Consider the following 24,027-nt stretch of genomic DNA (forward strand, 5'->3'; position numbering starts at 1 on the left):
GCGCAAACCACAACCAAAACATATTTCAAGTTATTGCATCGCTCCATATGGATGAAGTCCAATTGGATCACCTCAAAGGGATACGAAGGAGGAGCAAAACTGCCAGGGGGAGTTGGGGTTCCTTTGCCAGGATTGTACATTATACACACCATACAATTCTTCACCAGACGTTCAGCACACTTTGTAATGCCATCATTCTTCCATACAGGCGACAACAACTTGCAAATGCCTTTCGCGCTGATATGTGCTAACCCATGTGCCATTGTCACAACGGCCAGCACATACGCATCAGGCAACATCCATCTTTTCTGATCCGACAAATCAATCCAACAACCATTCACATCCAACTTTCCCGTGCTTTCTTTCCACTTCATCTTTTCCGTGTCGGTGGCCTCATTCTGAATCGCTTTCACGCTCTCTATAGTATTCTCACACATACTCGATTCTGTAGGCCACCTAACCGAACTCGTCACATACATTCGAGTGCTAAGGTTCCGGGCAGTCTCCTTAGCAATTTCATCTGCAAACGCGTTACCACGACCAACATCATCCGTCACCTTGCGATGCGCACTACACTTAACAATTGCAACTTGAGCAGGCAAAGTCAATGCATCCAAAAGATCGTTCACGAGCTGGCCATGCTGTATTTTCGTGCCATGCGACGTGAAGAAACCACGCTCTCGCCACAATCGTCCAAAGCTATGTGCTACACCGAAAGCGTACTGGCTATCGGTGTACACATTCACACGTTTCCCTTTCGCTAATACACATGCTCTAGTAAGAGCAATCAGCTCTGCAGCTTGGGCAGAATTCTGATTCAATCTCGCAGTCTCAACAACAGTATTCAACGTCACAACAGCATAAGCAGTAGTCACATCACCATTCGGCAATTTAAAACATGACCCATCCACATACAGGGTGCCGTCAGGGTCTTCCAATGGGGTGTTTTTAAGGTCCACTCGACCTTTTGTTTCCTCCTCTGTACGCAAGTAGCAGTCATGTTCTGTTACTTGATCTGACTCTGCACTAATCGGTAACAAAGTTGCCGGATTTAGGACATTACAACGTTTTATTTGAATGTGGCTTGCCAAGAGCGTCAATTCGTACCCAGACAACCTTGCACTCGTCAAGTGCTGAGTTTTCGTTCGATTCAAAAGAGTATCGACTGCATGCGGAACCATCACCGTAAGCATATTATCCATGACCAATCCTGCTGATTGTCGGATGGAGACCGCAGCTGCCGCAGTTGCTCTCAAACAACTCGGCAATGCTCTAGCTACTGGGTCTAAGGTCGAGGAAAAATATGCACATGGACGTTGCTTACCACCAAAAGGTTGCGTTAAGACACTCAACGCACAGCCTTCTCTCTCGTGAACATATAACGTGAACGGCTTACTGTAGTCAGGGGTACCTAACACAGGAGCCGAACACAATGAATCACGTAATTCAGAAAAACTTTTCTGACATTCTTCCGTCCATGGTAAAGGAGTTGAAACATCCTTGCACGTAAGAGCCACCAATGGTTTCGCTAGCAATGAAAAATTTGGAATCCACTGCCTACAGTACGACGTGATACCTAGAAAGGCACGTACATCTCTTTGGGTTTGTGGCACAGCCATTCGCGCAATTGCTGCAATTCTCTCTGGGGTCAATCTCCTTCCCTCCTTTGACAATAAGTGACCTAGATAGGTTACTTCTTGACAACAATATTGGAGTTTAGAAGGTGACACTTTGTGATGTAAGTCACAGAGATGTTGCAGCAACGATACCGTAGCAAGTTTGCAAATGTCCTGAGTATCAGCAGCCACCAATAAGTCGTCGACATATTGGATTAAAGCCGCACCAGCCGGCAACCTAAACGCATCCAGTTGACCCTTCAAAGCTTGACTGTAAATCGATGGACTTTCACAGTAGCCCTGAGGAGCGCGTTTGAACCGGAAGCTACGTCCACCAAGAGAGAAACCGAAAAGGTCTCTGCTCTCTTCGGCAATCGGGATGCTGAAAAACGCATTTTTCAAGTCAATCACCGAAAACCATGATGCAGTAGCTGGAATCAGAGTCAGTAGCGCCGTGATGTCAGGCACAACAGGAAATTGAGGAACCACAATTTTATTCACCTCCCGTAAATCGATAACAAAACGATAAACAGGCGGTTTGGTAGGATCAGTACGTTTAAGAATAGGCAGTACAGGGCTATTGCACACGTTTCCCCGAGTCTCCTCAATAACATCTTTCTCGATCAAGTCATAGATGATCGCTAACAAAGCTCGTTCACCATCAAGGGAGATACGGTATTGGGGAATACGCGGCAACCGCACATTCGATTTCAACTGAACAACATAAGGGGAGATATCAAGTAGGCCCACATCGTTTGGACCCGTCGCCCACAAAGACGCAGGAAGAGAATCCAATTCCGGTGGAAGCTTTTCGAGGGACAAATACATGGGAGAGACTACTTTCTCTCCGAACGTAAGCTTTACCCCCGCAGGAGAACAATACAAAGTCGCATACAAACGTTTAAGCAAATCCAGACCCAAAAGATTCTCACCACAACCAGTGGTTAAAATCAACGGAGCTTCAAGCTCACGAGGCCCAATTTTAAGGGGCAAAGGGCGCGAAACTGGATTGCTAACGGGGGCGCCAGAGAATCCAACGGATACATTTGTTAAGCCAGACAAAGGTGCGCCAGGGAGTTTCGAATGCATGATAGAACTTTTCGCTGCACCAGTGTCCAACAGAAAAGGCTCAACGACGCCCGATGCAGCAACTGCGACGTAAGGCCCTCTCTGATCGACCGGAACTGATACCACTCCCTCTCCTTGTCTTTGGCTGTCCTAGTAATTACTGTCGTCAGTTCCCTGATCGACGTAATAATCGTCTACATTGTACTGCGCAGATCGTCCTTGCGATGATCCACGTTGGTCGAAACAGTTATTAGAATTTGATGAGTTGTCAGAGCGGTCGTTCTGAGCACCACGACCTCTACCACGTGATGCATTCTGTGAACCACCACGGCCTCCTCTAAACGAATTACCACTATTACGATCAGTTAAAACAGGACAATCAAATTTAATGTGTCCCTCCTGTCTACAATAAGCACATTGATTGTACCCCAACGAAGATCTGTTGAAAGAGGAATCATTACGCGATTGCGATCGATTCGATTGCGACTGTGATCTATTCTGCTGAGACGCATTCTGATTAGAACGCGGCGGATATGCTTGTTGTAACAACACTTTAGTTTTCAGCTCTTTCGTCTTTTTATCAGCTCGGTCATTTTCTTCTTTCTCTCTATTTTCATAATATTGTGCCGTAGCCAGAATCTGAGCTGAGGTAGAAACGGCCCACGCACTTTCTGAATTCTTCAATTTATTGCACAAATCGGGCAATAAGTTCGATACAAATTTATCCACAAACAGCCGTTGTCCACCCTCAGTACCCATATCCTGTCCACTATGATCAACAAATGTTTCCTCAAACCTCGTAAAGAAGTCTGAAACACTCTCATCTTTCTTTTGCTTACAGGCTGACAACTTGTCCCAATTTACCTTCATGGCTGGCATAAGCGTTTTCATTAATGTAATGATTCGCTGGGGAAGAAGTGCAATCAACTGATCGGGTTTAGCAGCAGCCACTTGTCCAGCGTCTGCCGCTGTAATGGCAGCCCAATCACCACCTAATTCATTTACGTGATCTTGATGACGAATCTTGGCCCATACCGGTTGCGGTACGACATTGCCAAACAACATGTCAATATCGGCAAGATTCATTACCGTAGCATCCACAAGCTGCGATAATTCTTTGTAATACCCCGCAGGATTTTTGCGAGGATCAGGCAAAGTTTGTTTCACCTGAAGCACTTCCGATCGTTTCCATGGGAGATGTATCCATACTCTCTGGAAATGTGCCGCTATTGGGTTATTAACATCAGTATTATCAGCAGGTACCCAAACCGGCGGAACTTCACGCATAGGGTATTGGCCAGACTCAGCTTGTTGGCGTTCAAGATCCTCAACAAACAGTGCGTGAGGAATAGGAGCAAGGCGATAAGACAGCAACTGCTCAATAGCTCGTCGGACATTAGTATCGACTATCAGTCCAGTTGCGAACTGAAGCTGAAGATTGGACAGGGCGGTCAGCACCTCGTCAGGCGCAACAGCCGCTATCTGATCATGTAGGAGTTTACACATTTCGTCAAACACATATCTCTGAGTCGGTATGTTGAATTGACTAAATGTTTCAAGAACGACTCGGGGTGGATTTCTTTGCGGATTGTCCATCCAACCCATCGCCATATTGTATAGCGCAGCGCGTTCCCTATTACCAGGAAGCTGGCTACGTCTCTGTGGACCATCAGAACCAGCGGACCCAAAGACAGGTCCGAGCGACTGGAAAAAATTTGTCGCAATGGGAGAACTATGGTTACGAGTAGAGGGACAAGAGTAAGACACAGGACTAACAAGAGGAGGAGTAGAAACATTAGCAACGACAGGGGTTAACAACACAGGAGCAGTAGTGTGAGCAGGAGTATGTGGAAGCGGAGGAGCAGTAGGAATAGAAACAGGCACAGGAGCAGGAACAGTCGGAAGAGCGGGTGCAGGTTGAGGAATAGGCGGAGGAATAACAGGTGGGAGAACAGGTACGGCAGGGACCACAGGAGCTGCGGTACCCTGTACGTACGGAGGTGGCGACTTCATAAGATAGGACATTAAAGGATCCTCAACTGCCTCTTCCTTCTTATCCGACTCCGTAGGCAAAGCAGGATAGCATTTATCTATGGTCATACGTTGTAGCCTCTCAAACACTTCCTTATCCTTATCCTCCTTATCACGCTGAAACTGCTCAGCTTTCTTCACAATGGTAGCAACATTATCTCGCTCACTACGTTTAGTCTGTCTGATTTCTTTCTGTCGGGCTTCTTTGCGCCACAACCGAAAGGCATCAAACATGGCCGGCCTAGATTTACGTTCGAACAACTTAATTTCCAAATTATCTAAGATCGACGCTTCGAAGCTACCATGAGGTGGCCAACGAAGATCGCCGTCTTTCTTTGTATATTTTATCCAATAATCGTTAAAAGCAATCGGGCCTAGCCCATGTTTGCTATATAAGTCATAAGTAGGAGTTCCTACCGGAGGTATCGGACACGAGTCCTCCAGCAGGGAATCCGCACCACAAGGTCTAAAGCAACTGAACAAAGTACTGCGACCAGGCATCTTGCACGCTAGCCGAGTTTCACAAACTTCAAGGGTTACGGGATTTACCAAGTCCCAGCAAGAACAAAACCCTCGGTCTTTGGCGGCTGCAGTCGTCAAACAAATACAACAACAAAGTTACGCTAGCAAAGTGTCACCGACAAAAACACTCACACAGCGTGTACAACAACAACAAACCACTAGTGTTTACAACAAAGACACTCGCTAAAGTGTCTACAACCAAGGATTCCGGGAGCGACCCACAAATACTTAACTCAAAGATCAATGGCGTCCTCAGGAAGGCCCGTCTATCGTCTCGCTATACCAAGGTCTACGCCAGGCGCCAAAACAGGTCTACAGTCAGGGCAGCAGTCCGTCGCAGCCGTTAGGAGGCGGGAATCTTCGCGGGAAAAGTCTTCGGGCCACTTATTTCGACAACAGGATCGATGAAGCGGGGTGCACCTTCCCTCGGAGATTTCACACGAAGTTCCTCACGATCGTCGGGCTTGGACCGGTACCACTGATGCAGCCCCACGTTGGGCGCCAACTGAAGGACTGGGTTCTTTTGGACCCAGCGGTGCCAGGGCACAACACCTGAAACCTTCGTGGGTAACCTGTTCCGGCGTACAAGTCACAGAGACACGGGACACTTCCTTCGGCGTCAAAGAGTCAAGGTTTATTTACTGCAGGGAACACAGAAGTCACAGGAAGTACATCGAGTGTAGTTCGGGGAGACTGCTTCAAATTGGTTTTGTGGATCGCTCCTTTTATACAGTTTTTACCCATAGGCTAACATTAAACACAAAGGTTTACAACTCAGTTCCCACATCGAGCTCCCAGAGGGGTCGCTTTGGTCGCTTTGAAACATACAAGGTCCGGAACATAAGTGCGGAAACATTTGGCGGTTCCCAACTGTAAAAACCCATCTTCCCACCATTAGCAAATTCCAATCAGCAGTAAAGTGGATTGAAACAGGAACGAAAACAGGTGCAGAGGAAGACGGAGACAGTGGGGAGATCGGAAAGGGTGTAAAAGGGGAGGTGCCGGGAAGCACGAGATACAGGCATCAAAGGGACGTGCCTAATGAGATGCACGGCTGAGACAATAAGTCCGTGCGGCAAGATGAGCCTCAAGCGGCGCCACCTGCCTTACAGTAGCAAACCCCCTCGTCATAAAGACACTTTCAAAGGACATGTGTCTTCCGCAAATATCTTGGGAGTCCCAGGGTCGCGAAGCGGACAGCGTCCGTTCGCTGACTACTTGAGGGCAAGAGACAAAATGGATGCCGTATCTAAGATGGAACCCGTGGGTACAGATGAAAAAGCCCACGTAACAAACGAACGGTTTAAGTTAGCACAGCGAAACTGCGCACACTTATTAAACTCGTCATTTGCGGTTCATAGATACTAGACTCGACCATATTCGTGCGAGTCGAAAACACCACTGACAATTGTCACGGAACCTCACGACGTAAACGTAGGTCAGGCCTGCCTTTGCTACCTGGGTGCGCACCTGCACTACTGGTGTGGTTTACCTATGTGTCCGATCTGTTATTGGACGCTGGTGTGCGCATTCGCATGGACTGTACGTTTACACACGTGTCTGACCTGACCCAGAAGTTCTGTGAGAGCGCCCTTGCGGCTGGACCCGTAACAAACACAGTCCAGCCGGAGGGGAGCCTTTCACCTCCACTCGGATGGAAGGTGAAGAGCTAGGCAGGCACCCATTGGTGTTTGCTGCCCAAGTAGTATGGAAGACCCACAAGGATTACGCTATCGAGGAGGTTTGCTCTTCCCTTAAGTTAGCATGGGAAGAGGTTGCCTGTATTTTAAGCTGCAATAATGGATTGCAGTAGCACAACCTCATGATGTTTTCTATCAATTGATTTGCTAGGCCAAACCTGCTCCAATGGTAACGGTGGGCTTGGCATATCTTGTGTGGAAATTTCCACGTATGGAAAGTTACCATTTCTAGGCATCAAACTCTTTGCGTGCCATGGTGTTTAGCACCGGTCAACACCAGAGGCCGGGGGAGCACATCTGGCATCAGAGACCACTGTAAACCATTGGGCATGCAACTGAGATAACCGTCCTCTGCCATTTGTGAGCCTGGCGGAATATATGGGGGTGGGGGCAGAGATTGTGACACCTGGCCTCTGGGGCCAGATTACAGTCCCCATAAAGACAGATATCTGCATTCCACAGCCTGACCCCTTCTCAGACTCTCCCTTCCATCTGAGCCATTCTGAACACTGTCCGGTTTCATTCCTTTCCCCCAGAAAGTAGAGTGCAGGACATGTAGGCTATTAGGCCAATCTTTCACCCTCGAGTCCTGGAATTCAGTGAGGTTGACTCTGAGTCTGCTGGGACTGATGGCCTCCTGCATCCTGCTAGTCAAGCACACTAGGTGGCATAAGCGGGCTCTGAAGTCTCAGTGGGCCCAACGTCAAGGGGGTCTCTCTGACCGCATCCAGATTTTGGAGGAGAATGCAAAAGATCTGCAGTGGTGGTTACTGAACCACGATTGGGTCTGCACCTGAACCTCTCTCCTTACCCCACCCAGAGCTGATATAGGTTTCAGGCTAGCATCCTTCAGCTATTCCTTTGTCACAGCATTAATCATATTTTGAATCAGCACACAAGACAGCATACACAGAGTCGACACTTAGCTTCCTTGATGGCTTCAGTTGCGTTATGTATCAGCCCACAAGACAGCAATTTGATGTGTAGAGTGTCAGATAGTGTTTGTGAAGGCATTTTGCCACTTTAATATGCCTTTGCAATCCAGAGAGAGAGCATTAAAGATCAAAATGATTCTGCTTCGAGAGGACATTTCTTCCTGCTGGTCTGCTGATTTACTATCATGTGGCGAAGCAAATCCACTTTGGGAGAAAGTATCTTCATTGCAGGCCACTCACTGTGCAAAGTGCCTGGCAACCCCAGCATTCCTGCTGGGCCAATCAGTATGCATGGACAGCAACTGGCAGCCTCCCCACCACTGCTACTGAGTGTCTGTTCATTTAATAGAGACCCTTAGTGTGTTACAGTTTTTGCTCAGAAGGTGTTATGTTATGTTGTGTAACTTAAGCATATAAAAAAATGGATGGATGCTTGAATTATTCTCAGCCACTTGTAATTACTAATAGCCGCATCCCAGTCCATTGCTATTTTGCACACCATGCCACCACAGTTTGGACCCAGCCATATGCACATCAATCCGGCCACTTCAGACATCTGATGCTTCTACCCCTGTTCGAAATGACCTTCCTCCTGAATCCCGTCTTTGTAGATTTCCTCTTCTTCATCTATGTATGATTCTGGCATCACTGAGGGCTGGTCTGCTTGCTCTTCTTTGCAGGCCTTCTCAGCAATGAAGGGCACTGAAGGGGATTCGGAATCCCTTGATGCAATATTGGACTCATTGTTCCTCTTTATCAGCACTTTCATCTTGGCCTTGAGGTGGTTCTTCCTATTTTCAACATTGATAGCCTTCTGTTCAGTGTCAAGCGTCAAGGCCTGCCATATTGGCATACTCTTTAGGCTCCTCTTCCCTCCCACACTCTTTATCCCCTTTCATAGTCCAGGCAGATTCTGAGGGTTTACCACCAACTGTATCTTGACTCAGAGCTGTGGGGATTGCTTTTGTACAAGGCTTCTCCTCGATCACCAAATGCTTTGCCACTGAGGTACTCTTCGAGGACTTTGAGACAGAGGGTCTCAGCTTGGTCCCACTGCACCCGTGTGATATCACCTAGCACTTTGACTCCCCTTCCTTCCAAGATTTCTCTTTTTCGACATACGATGGCCCCCTCAGAGTCGGGTCCTTCACCCTGTGCAACTTCTGTTTCCTTGGGGTTCTCCGAGTCGCTAGACAGCCCTAGGCCTCGTAAGGAGGGTTGTTCATACTGGGACTGTGTCATGGCTTAATGCGTTTAACTGTACCTCTCGCTGGTATTTAAGGTATTGGGCAGGTACTTGGTACATGCATCATACCCCTCTAAGCTGTGATCATTCTGCAGACTAATGTTATACACCTCGTAACTGTCCTGGACAAACGTGGTGGCACTATGGCAGAACCTAAAGGGGGTATGCTCCATCCGCAATGCCTCAGATTACTTGTTATGTTAATTCTCCCAACCACGTGGCGGCGGTCCTTTCCAAAATAAAAGTCGTTTTGTTTTCAATTTTTTCCGTTCCCTAAACATCTGTTGCAGATTCTGTTTTCCTAAGTGTCTTTTCAGTTCTTTTGTGGTGTTCCCGAGACAAAACATTGATTGTTTCACAATTGCCCTGACCTCTTCAGGCCAATAGCCCTAAAGAAGTCAAGGTATCAATTTCCGAATGAGGAAACACTTGTTGGCTGTATCAAGTATATCGTACTGAAGGAGTATATGCTGACTACGTGGATTGGATTGACAACACACTTATGAAAAGCAATTGGATTGAATATTGGCTGTAAAGATATTAGATATCGTGTGACCCAAACTGAACTTTTTGGATAAAAAGTGGACTACGACTACACCTGTGTTTACTACATTATTGATTTTGGCCTGCTCTTTGCGTGCTCGGACTGGAGTTTTGTTTTTCTGCTTTGTCCCCTTCTTTGAAGGGCTAAACTAGGGTTGTACTGGTAACAGACCCTTCCTCTCCTAGCAGCACCGATTAGTATTTGTTCTGCCTATTTTCCCCCAAAACATTTGCTGGGCTGTTCCTATTCCCGGTACGAAGTGCGCTAACTATAGTCTTTGAACTGTTCAGCGGCTTTCCACCACGCACCCGCATACCCATTCTCCTTCCTTGACCTCGTTATGGGTTTCCAGAACAAAGGAGGACAGTCTACTGTTGATGTAAATAAAAATAAAAAATAAACATTCTAAGTGTAAAGTAACAAACCGGACACATCAAAAACGCGAATGGGGAAAAAAAACTCCAACAACGTCCAGTCAAAGAAGGATTATCCAGTTGCAAGAATCGAGGCCAAATTATGAACGCCAATTAAAACCAAGTTGGCAAAGAAGAAGAAAACGGAGTGTTTGTGTGTGGCTGCCAATGGGAGCTAAAACACTTCTGGCCGTTCCCAACTAAATGACGGCTTTAGAAGAGGTCGAAAACACATCCTGATGGGAATCCAGAAGAAACCAAATGAATGACAAGTAAAGCTATCTACAGCTCTTACCAATTCAAGAACTAGACACACCAATCATAGTGAGTTTATTACTTGCAACTCTGAAAGGAAATGGCAAACTATGTGTATCGCCTCTGAAGTACAATATTTCTATCTAAGCAACCTTAAATTAAGCTGTGGCGTCATCTGCTTTAAAAGCTGAAGAACAAATATTTCTTACCTAGCAGGCATGCTGTGATTTTAAGAGATGCTACTGAGATTTCAAAGAAACAAAATTCATGTAAGTGTAAGGCCTCTACGTCGATCAGATTATCTTCATAAAAATTGATGCACAAGAGACTTCACGTACTTACATCCATCCTTTTGTACAGAGATCATTGAAGAATTGGAAGAAGGGTCTGTAAAAATATCACGTGATCAGTCAAATGTGTGAAGTTGCAGTGACAAACTCTGATCATTAATACAGGAACATTGAGTACTGGTTCCATCTAATGCTTATGGCTGCTGCTTATAGTGGTCACTACCCAAATGGGATTTGTATGTTCATACGGAATTAATATGGATCATTAAAATGTGAAATGTGATGTCTTAAGAGTGTTTGGTGTTTCATATGCACCCACATGGGCTTTACTTTCTACATCTACGATATTTTTTGTAATGGACACACCAGTAGGTCTAAAATCAGGGAGACAATGACTTATGAAATGTCACACTATTATGTTGTATTAATGATTGAAGTTCTTAAGTGCAACATTTTACATTTATACACTGATTGCGTTATATTTTTAACAGATCATTCTTTGATACATTATTGTTAAACATTAATTTTAATTAAAGTAATATTTAGTCTATTTAATGAGCGCATATTAAAAGTTTGAGCAAGGTATAATAAAGCAGCATTCCTCTGGCTTCGTTATCACTGATTTGTTTGGAACGCTATTTCTATATATATAATTATATTGGTCAGTCCCTTTTCACAGTTCTTAAACCACAGTATATGTGGTGTCTTTGGGGAAAAAAACTGTAGGCCATGAACAAGGCGCAAGCTGGAATGCGTGTACCTTGTTGTTTGCCATGGTGAACTAAAAAACGTGGGAATAAATCATGCAGATTTTTCTTCTAATTCTGTGATGTGTGAATTTCTCCATTTCGATTTCATTCTGGATATAAGATAAATAACGATTAACCTTGTAATTTAGTACAAAACTGCCATAGTTGTTTCTGGTGATGCCATAAACCAAGAAGCCGAAGACAGAATGTTTTACAAATGTCATCGCACCCTTTAATGGCAATACAGGATCATATTACACATGATAAGTATATATTTTTTTTTAATAAAATTTTTATTTGGAAAACCTCATTTGTAGCATTACAGGGAATTGTAGGCACAGGCCAAAAAATCACTGGACAACAACACAGAAGGATTCAGAGCCTCGCACAGCGAGAGTCAACAATACTGTAAAGTTCGACGTAGCCTTTTAAGTCAGGATTGATGGATTAATTTGTCCACAATGTTCCAGGATATGAGAGGATTCCAGTTTATAATAAGGGTATGAGGATCTTATAGCATGCGATATTGCAAAATCAGAGTCTGAGTAAGTCTTAGAGCAGGATAACAGTCTACAATAGAAATTCACAGGTTGGAAGCTAAAACAGGATATGAAGTAACAACCATTATGTACTGGACCGCAGCGTCCTACTCATGAAAGCAAAAGGCAGCGGCTAAGTTACCTAAGTACACATCACAGAAGTCTTCCCAATGAAACTGGACCCCGATCCCTCACCTAGTAACTAAGTATATAGGAAATAAGAAAAAAGGATACAGGAAGAAGAAGAAAAGGAGAAAGTAGGGCCATAGAAACAAAGAAAGAACATAAAACACGTCCCATCCCCCAACCCCACACCCTGCATACCAGCAGAAGGCCATGGTCCACCCCCCCCTATAGGCATGCCTGTCGCCCCAGTAAGACCCCGAAAGTGGGAAAAAACGGGGGAGGGCCCTAGCTCCAGCACCAATCACACCCTCCTCCCCCACAACCTAAAAAGCGTAAGCCCACCAAGATGAAAGGTGAGCATCAATTTACTTTCATCCCAACCCCCCAAGGTCTCAAACACAAGCCATGTTCCACGTCGGCACCGGGGTCACTCATGAAGTATCATAGACAGTCAGCGTTCAACCCTGTCCGGTCCGAGCAGAAGTCGACAATCTCCCCATTGCATGAGCAAACAGACTAAATGGACCAACAATATCAGTAGGGGCAACCAAGTCACTCGGCAGATACCGCGACAATGACTCAGACTCAATCCACCAGGGTACACTTATCGTCATCGAAGAGGCAAAATGCTGGTGGTCAGGAAGCGGATCAACCGGCAGGGAGGTAAAAAGGGCAACAGACATGCAGTCCCGGCCATTGTGCTCACTGATCCCGAAGTCCAACACCACACCTCCCTGGGGATCCTCGGCGTCAACAACCTGGGGTAGTTCGGGCATCCATTCCTCTTTGCATCCATCCACCTCTAGAAGTCCTGTGGCAGGAGAAGTGACCGACTACGAGGCATTTATGACCATCCACCGACTTTTCAGGGCTGAGTGCAAGTCTTTGATAGCCAGCAAGACATCTCTCATTGTAGGTGCCATCCTCCTCCGCCAAACATACACAAACCCTTCTTCCTCCAGGGACAGGTAGGGAGCCGGCTCGACAGGCAGTCGGGGTCCGATTAACAACTTGCAGTGTGCGAAGGGGTCATGAAGAAGCACACTCGAGCCCACACACACGCACAGTGCCGCACTTCGCTTACCAGCCGTAACTGGGCGAGAAATCTCCCACAGATAGCAACTTCGAATGGTGTATGGTCACACTCCGGCAGAAAATCCGATCCGGGCAGTTCACTCTGCCTCGCAGCCTATTGTCTCCACAATCATAGGCACATGCGGAAAACCCGTGCCGCGGAGCTCGAAGGTCCAGCGCCGCTACTCGCCCTGTACCCACGGCAGCGTGCAGTTCCAGTTCTCCACTCGGGGCACCGGACCACCATGGCCGACCTGGGCCGATGTTTATCACTTCCGAGTCGGCTGCAGTGCCACCCGAGGTCCCGGCTCGCCCACAGCAAAGGCCGGAAACTTCACGACGACGGTTGTCGGTCGTCTGGGGCGGTATCCGAACCAGAGTTACACGGTCGGGCCCCGCCTGCGCTCATCTGCACGGGGTCACGGCTGGGATGCAGGATCATTAACAGGATGGTGCAGGAGGCGAGGGCGAGCGGCGGAGCCGGGCGTCTATGCGGCCAGTTTGTCCGCCGTCATGGCTCCTATATATATATTTTTATCATATTACATGGTTATTTTTGGGTAGTCAGTAACAAAACACATTTTTCTTCAAAGTCCCTCTAACAATGGCCACTGATTAGAATTACAATATTTACTATTTAGGCTAACATTTGTGAATAAACTGCTGACAATTGGACAATGGTGATGGCCAGTGGATGTATGCTATTCTGTGGCTGCAACGGTTACTAGATAATTGTGAGTTCACCATATTTGCCACATAATTTGACGGATTTAAAGATTTCACAAAAATGTTCTTCCAGCTCAAATTGATGAAAACAACACTTCCAGAAAATATTTCTCATAATCTAGCTTTTTACCCACATCATTTAGATCAGTTTAATGAACGATTTGGTCATCCATGACACATGATCCTAGTGGCCCAAACAATGGTTTCAGTGTTCCATATAAAATACGTTTTTTTGTACCACTGCATTCTGTGCAATAAATAACACCCAATCTGCTAAAATAAACGTGTGTGTGTGTGTGCACAAGTGTGTGTGCACGTGTCCAACAACCTCACCTGATTTTATCTGCCAATCTTCTGCGTTTGCTGGGTAAATGGGGGCTGAACCATAATTTCTCCTGAGGGCCGGCGGATCCTGGTTCAGCTGTTCGTACAGCACTGGTTGCACTGGATGTTTCATAATGCTGCTGCTTCTCAGGTGAGGCTTTCTTGTGGCGCTGGCAGAGGTGGTAACATAAATCAAAGTATAAAACTTGTTATCTACATTACTTTTTTCCCGAATCCCTTTACTTATATCTATGGTGTTGGTTAACTAGAAATGTACACATTAACACAACAAATAGCTATCTTAAAAAAACAGGTAGCAGCCAGTCTCACACACATTGCTTGTCATAGTTTCATTGTCAGCCTTTCCTCTTTTCAAATCTTTGTAGCTAATGCTCTCTGCCTTGTCAAGTGCTTCTTCCTTCGACTTTTTCAGGAAAGAGTTCATGATTTTTCAAAAGCAGCACGTGGCAATGCAGGGTAGGTATTCAGGCAAAGGGTGGACATGCTTTTAAAGATAATCATTTGCATTTTTTCCTCAGTAACCAACCATGCATCTTGGTCTCTATTGTACAGTTTCTTTTAACAGAACTTTTCCTCCCACTCAGCCAATACAACTGTGTTTTAGGCAACTTTAATGCACATCCTTAACACTATCGGTGCAGCGCATTTTCCCGCTGTGCGCTGAAGATTTAAAAATCCCGCGGTTCATGACGAGCTCAGCTCGTCATGAGCGTACGAGAGGTGTACTTCAGGACGAGCTGAGCTCGTCATCAGCGTCGAAGGGGTTAAACAGCATGAACAGAAAGCTATGTAAGCTAATTTAAGCAAAATCTGGGAATGAGACTGCTTCATGAGCTCCTTTGTGTGCTTCGAAATATTGTTTTTTATATCACTGCATTTTGTGTAATAAATACACCTCAACATGCCAATATATATATATTACCCACTGGCGGTCGCCAGTAGGTAGTTATAGTTAGGACCAAGTTTCCACAGTAGGAGCATTTTCTGTTTTGCTTATAACTTTGGCGTCGTTTGATGAATCCTAATGACATTTTCCAAACTAATTCTTTGTTCATATCAGCTCCTATGTTGAAAGTTTCGGGGTGATTCAGTAAGGGTGGCCGAGACAAAAGGGGGGTCCCAAAACGTGTTTTCTCCATGCAATTTCCATAGGAAACTTTAGACAAGGCAACTGGTCGAACGGAATTACCCCAAATTTGGCAGGGAGAAGGGTCTTGGTCTAGAAAGCACGCTTTTTTTTATTTTGTGTAAATCCGTTCAGTAGGTTGGAGAAATATCGAAATTTACAGATATCGATATTTGGGAAGTCTGCCATCTGATTGGCTGAGGCGTTATGAGCACAAGCTTGCTGCTTATAGGTTGTGAACGGTTGCAACTAGGAAGTGTTGGCAGACATTTTGTGATTGAGTTGAAGTGAGTAAGGGGAAAAAATGGCAAACAAAATAGGAAAGAGGAGGGTAGGAGCACTGTGAGCTCTGTGGGGTGGTTAGGGTGTGCTATACAGGGAGTGTGAAAGTGCTGTTTTGCCCAGAGTGAGATGGTGCTAAGGTGAGGTGCTGGTACACTCGGAGATGAAAGCTTGTGCCTAAACCGTGAGCTGAGTGGTGAAAACTGATGTGCTCTGGGTGCAGTAGCATACTGGCCGCTGTAGCATAGCTGTGCAGGTGGTGTTAGTATGCATTTAGAGTATAGCGGGAGTGGGAAGCAAACTACTCACTGGTAACGGTCTGAAGACTAGGGGATGAAACCGTGAGCCTAAGCCGTGAGCTGACTGCTGTAAAGTGATGTGCTGTGGGCGCTGCAGGTTACTGGCCACTGTAGCATACCTGTGTAAGTAGTGTTAGTATGCGTTTATACTATACAGGGAGTGGGAAGCGAACTAATCACCCCTACCGGTCTGAAGACTCCAATGCAGGGTTTTTTGCAAGCAGAAATAAAGAAATAATTGCGAAGAATATGATGCAGAATTTTGCAATGCCACAGAAGACAAATGGTGAAATCAGGTGAGTCTTAGTAAGTGGCTGTGTGTATTAAAGCGACGGAGATTGAAAGTTATATAAAAAGTGTCTTTATTTAAGTGCCATAAATGGACGCATTGGTGCAAGAGCTGAGGTATCCAGCTGAGGCAAACTCAACCAATCAGATGGCAGAATTCCCAAATATCGATGTTTCTCAAAAACTACTGAACGGATTTACACCAAATAAACAAACGCGTATTTTCTAGACCAAGACCCTTCTCCCTGCCAAATTTGGGGTAATTCCGTTGACCCGTTCGACCTGTAGCCTTGTCTAAAGGTTCCTATGGAAATTAACATGGAGAAAACACGTTTTGGGACCCCCCTTTTTTCTCGGTCCCCCTTGACGAATCACCCCCAAACTTTCAACATAGGAGCTGAGTTTTGAAAATTTCGCGAGGATTCGTCAATCAGCGCCAAAGTTATTGGGAATAGAATGTTGCCACTTTCCTATGGTAACTAGGTCTTAACTAGAACTACCTACTGGCGACCGCAAGTAGGTTTTATATATATATATATATATATATCATGCCAGAGTGCCCCAGAGCTCAGAGACGCCACTCCACAGAAGAACAGGAAACATCCTTTTATTCTTTAAAACCAGCTCACTTTCCCAAATGATTCTGTCCCTGACGCGTTTCAATGCACCTGCATCTTATTCAATAGGGAAGGGGAAAGTTCAAAAACACGGAGCAGACTGCAATTGCTTTTCACCCTTTCAAATGTAACCACCCTTCAATATGTGGCATGCTGGGTATTGCAGTCCAAATTACACCCTCTGGTGGGGTCCGTGTAGTTGCCATCATTTTTGCACCCCAAATGTTATTATTCAATGTTTATAGCCCTCCAGTGGGCTTTGGAAAGTGCTCCGGTTTTCAATGATAGAGTTCCTCCGTGCTGAAGACCGGAGCACTTTCCAAAGCTCTGGGGCACTCTGGAATGATTTTGACACGGCGGCCTCGGCCGTGGGAGATTGCACCGCCTCCTGGATCGAAGAAGAGGTCTGTCTGGCTGTTTGAAATACGGCAGCCAGTCTTCAGCACGGAGGAACTCTATCATTGAAAACCAGAGCACTTTCCAAAGCCCACTGGAGGGCTATAAACATTGAATAATAACATTTGGGGTGCAAAAATGATGGCAACTACACGGACCCCACCAGAGGGTGTAATTTGGACTGCAATACCCAGCATGCCACATATTGAAGGGTGGTTACATTTGAAAGGGTGAAAAGCAATTGCAGTCTGCTCCGTGTTTTTGAACTTTCCCCTTCCCTATTGAATAAGATGCAGGTGCATTGAAACGCGTCAGGGACAGAATCATTTGGGAAAGTGAGCTGGTTTTAAAGAATAAAAGGATGTTTCCTGTTCTTCTGTGGAGTGGCGTCTCTGAGCTCTGGGGCACTCTGGAATGATATATATATATATATATATAGATATATATATATATATATATATATGTATATATATATATATATATATATATATGAACAACAGGATCGCAAGGTAGAACCACACCAGGTCAAACACGGGCACAAACTCCTTTACAGATGCGAAAAATATGAAGTTTATTGCGTTTGTATGTCAAGATGACGCATTTCGACTGCAAGCCTGCGGCCTTGATCATATATATATATATATATATATATATATATATATATATATATATATATATATATATATATATTCACTTAAAAAACCATAGGTTTCAGGCCTTATATAGTTAGGAATTAGCATTAAAAAACATTGAAATGCTCCTATATAGTTAGTTGGACTAACTATATTTCGCGCACCCGCAATCCACTGCTGATGATGTCACATATTACATAATTCATGGCATGGTCAGTGACATCACTGATGACATCACTGATGACATCTCAAATGACATCACTGATGAGATCATCCAGTGACGGTGTGTTTCTGTGAAGTTTAAATATGTTTAACATATTGAAGAATGAGTGGGTGTATAAGTATCTGGATGAAGGATTTAGTAGGTGCGTGACTGACTGTATGAGTGAGTGATTAAATGTGTCTTACTAAATGCATGGGTTAGTGACTAAACTGTCTGAATGTGTGCATCTGTTGTTGTTTAAGCTGCTGCATGTGTTGATCAGTAGCTATATGAGTGGCTATATGGGTTATTGATTGGTTGCCAAGTATTTTTCTATGGGAGACTGAGAGTGTGTGTGGGGGGCTGGGAGGTGTGTGACTCTGTGCATAGATGTCTGAGCAATTGATTCACTAGGTGTATGAGTTCAAGAGTGCATGTGGAAACAGCTGTATGGGCGGTTGACTGTGTGCATGGGTGTGTTGGTGAGTGAATGGATATGTCAGTGCTACATGTCCAAGTAAGTACATATGTAAAACACAGTGCATGTGAGAGTTGGCATATATAAATGACTCTACATGAGGGCCAGTGATTGTGCGAGTGGCTGTATGGATCATTGTGTACTTCTATCAGTGATTGTATAAGAGAGTAAGTATGTGTTAGTATATGTTTGAATAAGTAAGGTGCTGTATGTATAACTGTATAGTTGAGGAAATGGAAGTGTGATTGATTCTTTGCATGACTGACTAGGTGTGTGAGTAACTCCATGGATGAGTGGCTGTGTCTGAGTGTCTGAATAGGTATATGAGTGCATATGTTAGTATTGTATTGATGAGTGACTGTATGTATGAGTGATTCTATGGGTGAATGAGTGGATGTGTGTGTAGACCTAGGAATCAGTGAGTGCGTATGTAGTTACTGGTATTGGTGTGTCAATGGTTTCAAGAATGGTAGTCTGTATTTAACACTGGGTGTATCAAAGGTTATATTAGAGTGTGAGGAGCTGCATCGTATTATCACATGAATGATATCATCAGTGGGATGTATGACATTACAACGCATGCTTTTACTACGCATACCTTTACATCGCAGGTTTTACAATTCATGCTGTTACAACGCATGGCGTTGAGGGGTGCTGGATAGTGAATAGTTTAATTTACTATTCCAACTCCAGTCCCCGTGGATAGTAGGGAAGGTGTTGGATAGTAAATTAAATCCATTCCCTATCCTAGAGCGCCCCCCAGCGCTGTGTGTTATAATGAAACGCGGTGTAATAGTTACGTCGTAAAGGCACTGCGTGGTAAAAGTTTCGTTGTAAGGGATGTTTCCCCATCAGTGATGTGATCAGTGATGTCAATTGAGATGCCATCAGTGATGTCATCAGTGATGTCATTTGAGATGTCATCAGTGATGTCACTTACCATGTCATGACTGATGTAATATGTGACATCATCAGCAGTGGATTGCGGGTGCGTGAAATAGGAGCAATTTCAATGTTTTTTTTAATGCTAATTCCTAACTATATAAGGCCTGGAGCCTATGGTTTTTTAGGTGAAATTGCAAGGTTTTTAAAATGCTAATTCCTAACTATATAAGGCCTGAAACCTAAAGTTTTTTAAGTGAATTTGCAAGGTTTTTTAAATGCTAATTCCTAACTATATAAGGACTGAAACCTATGTTTTTTTTAGTGAATTTGCAAGGTTTTTTAAATGCTAATTCATAACTATATCAGGCATGAATCCTATAGTTTTTTTCAATACATTTCAAAGGTTTTCTAAATGCTAATTCTATTAGCGGATAACGTTTAAATATGTTATTATCCTTCTGGGACCACCTGAGCAGCCATCTTGTTTCTCAGGAGAAGTGAGGCACAAGAGAGCACAAAGCAAGAGTGGAAAATGCAAAAAGGGGGCAGAGTAGAGACCCCCTGACCCCCTAGCTCTTCTCAGGGGGTCCCAGAAAGATCACCAAGTGCAAAAATATATATATATATATTTTTAATCGCGTACGGTGCGCGTACCCCGTGATTTTTTCGAATTATTTTTTTTGTTGCCCTTGGGGGTCCTTCTGGGACCCCCTGAGAAGGGCTAGAGGTTTGGGGGGTCTGTACCCTGCCCCCTTTTTGTGTTTTCCACTCTTGTTATGGGCTCTCTTGTGCCTCAGTTCTCCTGAAAAACAAAATGGTGGCCAACACTTCCTGGGTTGGACAGTTTGGAATGTTGACAGTCGACTGCCAGCCAATCAGAAACTCGCACGCGCACGTAAGGGTACGCGCACGCGCTACTTCGAGGGGACTACTTTTTTTATAATGTAAATTTTTTAAATATAACGTATTTTTTAACTTTATATAGCCTATGTCCATCTGCACACCCTGAGGATTACAACGATGTATCGGGTGTGTGGATTGGCTCTGTGGTTCCCGAGTTTACCCGCCTCAAAGCCTCAAAGTTCTTCCTTTATATTAGTAGTATAGATATAGATATTAATATAATAAAGAGAGAGCCCAAACCTTTGAGGCGGGTAATCTCAAGAACCAAAGCACCAATCACAACTCCCAATACAGCGTTGGAAAGGGCAGTTGCAGCAGAAGGACATAGGCTATGCAGACGCCCACCATTTACATTTAAAAAGTAAAAGAACCGTGCCAGCAAAGTAGTCCCTTGTGGGCGTGTCTGCGTTGTGATGTGGGCCTGTGCTAGGGGCGTGTGGTACCTTCTGCCCTTCATGCCAGGTCTCATATTGTGTGCTAATCCCACCCTGCTTCCTTTAAATACCCCTGCACCCCATAATCATAACCCACCCTTACTCCTTAAAATACCCCAACACTCTTAAACACTAACCCATCTTAACCCTATAAATATACCCTGTACCCCAAAACCCAAACCTGTCCCTAAACTCTAAAGATACCCCTGTACCCCCTGGACCCCCAGCAGGCCGGGTTCAGACCTGCGCACTCCACAGAAGCAGTCATCCTTTCTGTGATGGAGGAATTGCGCAGGGGGGCTGACGCTAACATCTGCCAGGCTTTGGTCCTCCTGGATTTGTCGGCCGCCTTTGACACGGTCGACCACGACATCTTGGTCGACCGTGTCAGGGAGGCTGGCATCCAGGGCACCGCCCTGGACTGGGTCCGCTCTTTTTTGACCCAATGCCATCAAGCAGTCAGGCTGTCTCAGCTCTCTGCTACTCAGGTCAAACTGACCTGTGGTGTCCCACAGGGTTCTTCCCTATCCCCTCTTCTTTTTAATTTGTATCTGTCCCCACTTATCCGTGCCCTTCGTCAGTTTAATGTCACCGCGTTCAATTACGCGGATGACATACAATTAGTTTTTACCATCGATTCCTCTGCTGAATCTATCTCCACCTTCCAAAACACCCTTTGCTTCATCAGCAATTGGATGAGCTCAAATCACCTGAAGCTCAACCCCGACAAGACCGAGCTGGTTCTTGTCGGGGGACCCTCCAACCCTTGGGATTCTTCCTTTTGGCCTGCTAGCCTTGGCAGCCCTCCTTGCCCTGTCAACTGTGCCAAAAGCCTGGGAGTCGTCATTAGTAGTGATCTTTCTATGACGCCCCAGATCAGCGCGGTAGTCTCCTCAAGCCATTTCCAACTTAGGAAAATACGCAAAATCTCCCGCCTACTTACATCGCAGGCCCTTACCTTGGCCCTGCTTGCGCTAGTCATGTCTAGGCTTGACTATGCCAATGCACTATATGTAGGCATTCCTGCTTACCAACTCAGGAGGCTTCAGTTGATCCAAATCCAGGCCGCCCGCCTGATCTATTCTCAACCTAGAGATCAACATGTCCGCCCTCTCTTAAAGAGTCTCCATTGGCTTCCGGTAGCTGCCCGCTGCAAATTTAAGCTTGGCTGCATCATCTCCAAATCCCTTGCAGGTCATGGTCCCCTTTTCATTTCTTCCCTCCTCCACCCGTATGTTCCTTCCCGCACTCTCCGGTCATCCCAGTTAGCCTTGTTATCAGTCCCGAGATACAAGAGAAAGAAACACGGCGGCCTCAAGTTTTCTTTTTTGGCCCCAACTTTCTGGAACTCCCTCCCCCTCCCTCTTAGGTTGTCCTCTCCTTATTCCAAGTTCAGATCCTCCCTCAAAACTCTTCTTTTTACTGAATCCTATAAATAACTGCTATTTCCTGTCTTCTCATCTGCTCTCTCCATTTCAGCGCCAAGGAACCTAATGGTGTTAGTTGCGCTTAAGAAATTTATTTAACATAACATAACATAACCCCAAAACCCAAACCTAGCCCTGAACCCTATAAATATCCCTGTACCTCAAAACTCAAACCTACCCCTGAACCCTAAAAATATCCCTGTACCCCAAAACCCAAACCTAGCCCTGAACCCTAAAAATACCACTGTACCCAAAAACCCAAACCTACCCCATAACCCTAAACACCCCTGTACCCCAAAACCCAAACCTAGCTCTGAACCCTTAAAATACCCCTGTGCCCCAAACCCCAAACCTACCCCTGAACCCTAAAAATACCCCTGTACCCCAAAACTCAAACCTAGCCCTGAACCCTAAAAATAACCCTGTACCCCAAAACCCAAACCTAGCCCTGAACCCTAAAAATAACCCTGTACACCAAAACCCAAACCTACCCCTGAACCCAAACAATACCTCTGTACCCCAAAACCCAAACCTAGCCCTGAACCCTTAAAATACCCCTGTACCCCAAAACCCAAACCTAGCCCTGAACTCTAAAAATACCCCTGTACCCCAAAACCCCTATCTATCCCTAAACCCTAAAACTTCCCCCGTACCCCATAACACAAAACTATATCTGAACCCTTAAAATACCCAAACACCCCAAAACATTTATCTTAGTAACCCAAAACATATACCCCTATACCCATACTTACCATATCCAAACATTTAAAAAAAACATGCTTTTACCATTCATGCATTTACAACGAATTTCGTTGTAAATGTATGCGTGGTTAAAGCATATAAAATGTAATGCCATGCGTTATAATGGCATTGCGGAGTCATGGTACTTTCGAAATGAAAGTATGCGGAGTGATGGTATGCGGAAAGAAAGTTGCGGAATAATGGGTGTTTACCCTCCCCCGGTAAGTACATTGGTGGCACGGCGGCCCGCATCTCCAGCAACATACTCATATTTTTTTCACCACCCATTTGAAAAATGTACAGGTCTCTCTCATTGATGGCCAGCACCGACATACACTTTTAGACACACCTCCCGCCACAAGTTCTAGAATTGTGAACTTTAGAGCTGGGGAGCTAAGTTTGAATCTCGGCATCAGCTCAACATCCTGTGATTCCAGGCAAATCATTTTGTCTCCCCGTGCCTACCACAAATGAATGTGTTCTTCTGTTGTGTAAATTGTGCTCATGTCATGTTGTCGAGGTCGCGCTATATAATATTGCAAGGAAAAATAAAGTAGGGAAACTCAAGTTCACACACTACTGAACGCGCACTCTTAAGTGCATCAGCAGTGCACTGTGAATCGGAGCATTTAACAGGCCTGTCACAGATAAGAAATGCTATCAAAACGAAATCCTACAAAACAATATACTACTGGCCAGCAGCAATTCATACCCGGACAACGTCGGGACGGGCTGCTAGTAAATATATACATATGTGTATATATATACATATATATATATATATATATATATGTATATATATATATATATATATCCCAGGAGCCGCTTGGGGAAATCGGATGCAGCGTGTTGTCTCCAGCATGCAACGTAAAGCAGACACGAGCCCAGGTTGAGTGCAGAAAGTAGAGTTTATTTCTCGTTAGTCAGCCATAACGCGTTTCACCACCGGAGTGGCTTGATCACATGACAACGTTCAAGCATTGAAAGGACCATTAAGACAACTAGCACCCTATGCACGTGACTGTGGTAGTGATAGACATAAAGAAAAGGTGAAAAATAACTATTTTCCTTCCTTTTGAAAAAAGACTTGCTTTACAAGAAATGAAACTTTTAAAAGCAACGCATTCACCATCTGATT

General features: G+C 45.0%; 1 protein-coding gene across 1 annotated transcript in view; it reads right to left on the reverse strand.

Annotated features, from left to right (window-relative positions):
- Nucleotides 1-24,027, reverse strand: part of AGBL3 (AGBL carboxypeptidase 3) — a 687,703-nt gene that overhangs the window by 29,322 nt on the left and 634,354 nt on the right. The window contains exon 20 of the mRNA XM_086953007.1: nucleotides 14,168-14,328. Coding sequence (XP_086809133.1) covers nucleotides 14,168-14,328 — 161 coding nt within the window. The remainder of the gene's footprint in view (nucleotides 1-14,167; nucleotides 14,329-24,027) is intronic.

Source organism: Lissotriton vulgaris, chromosome 1_2, assembly GCF_964263255.1.
Source record: "Lissotriton vulgaris chromosome 1_2, aLisVul1.2, whole genome shotgun sequence".
NCBI lineage: Eukaryota > Metazoa > Chordata > Amphibia > Caudata > Salamandridae > Lissotriton > Lissotriton vulgaris.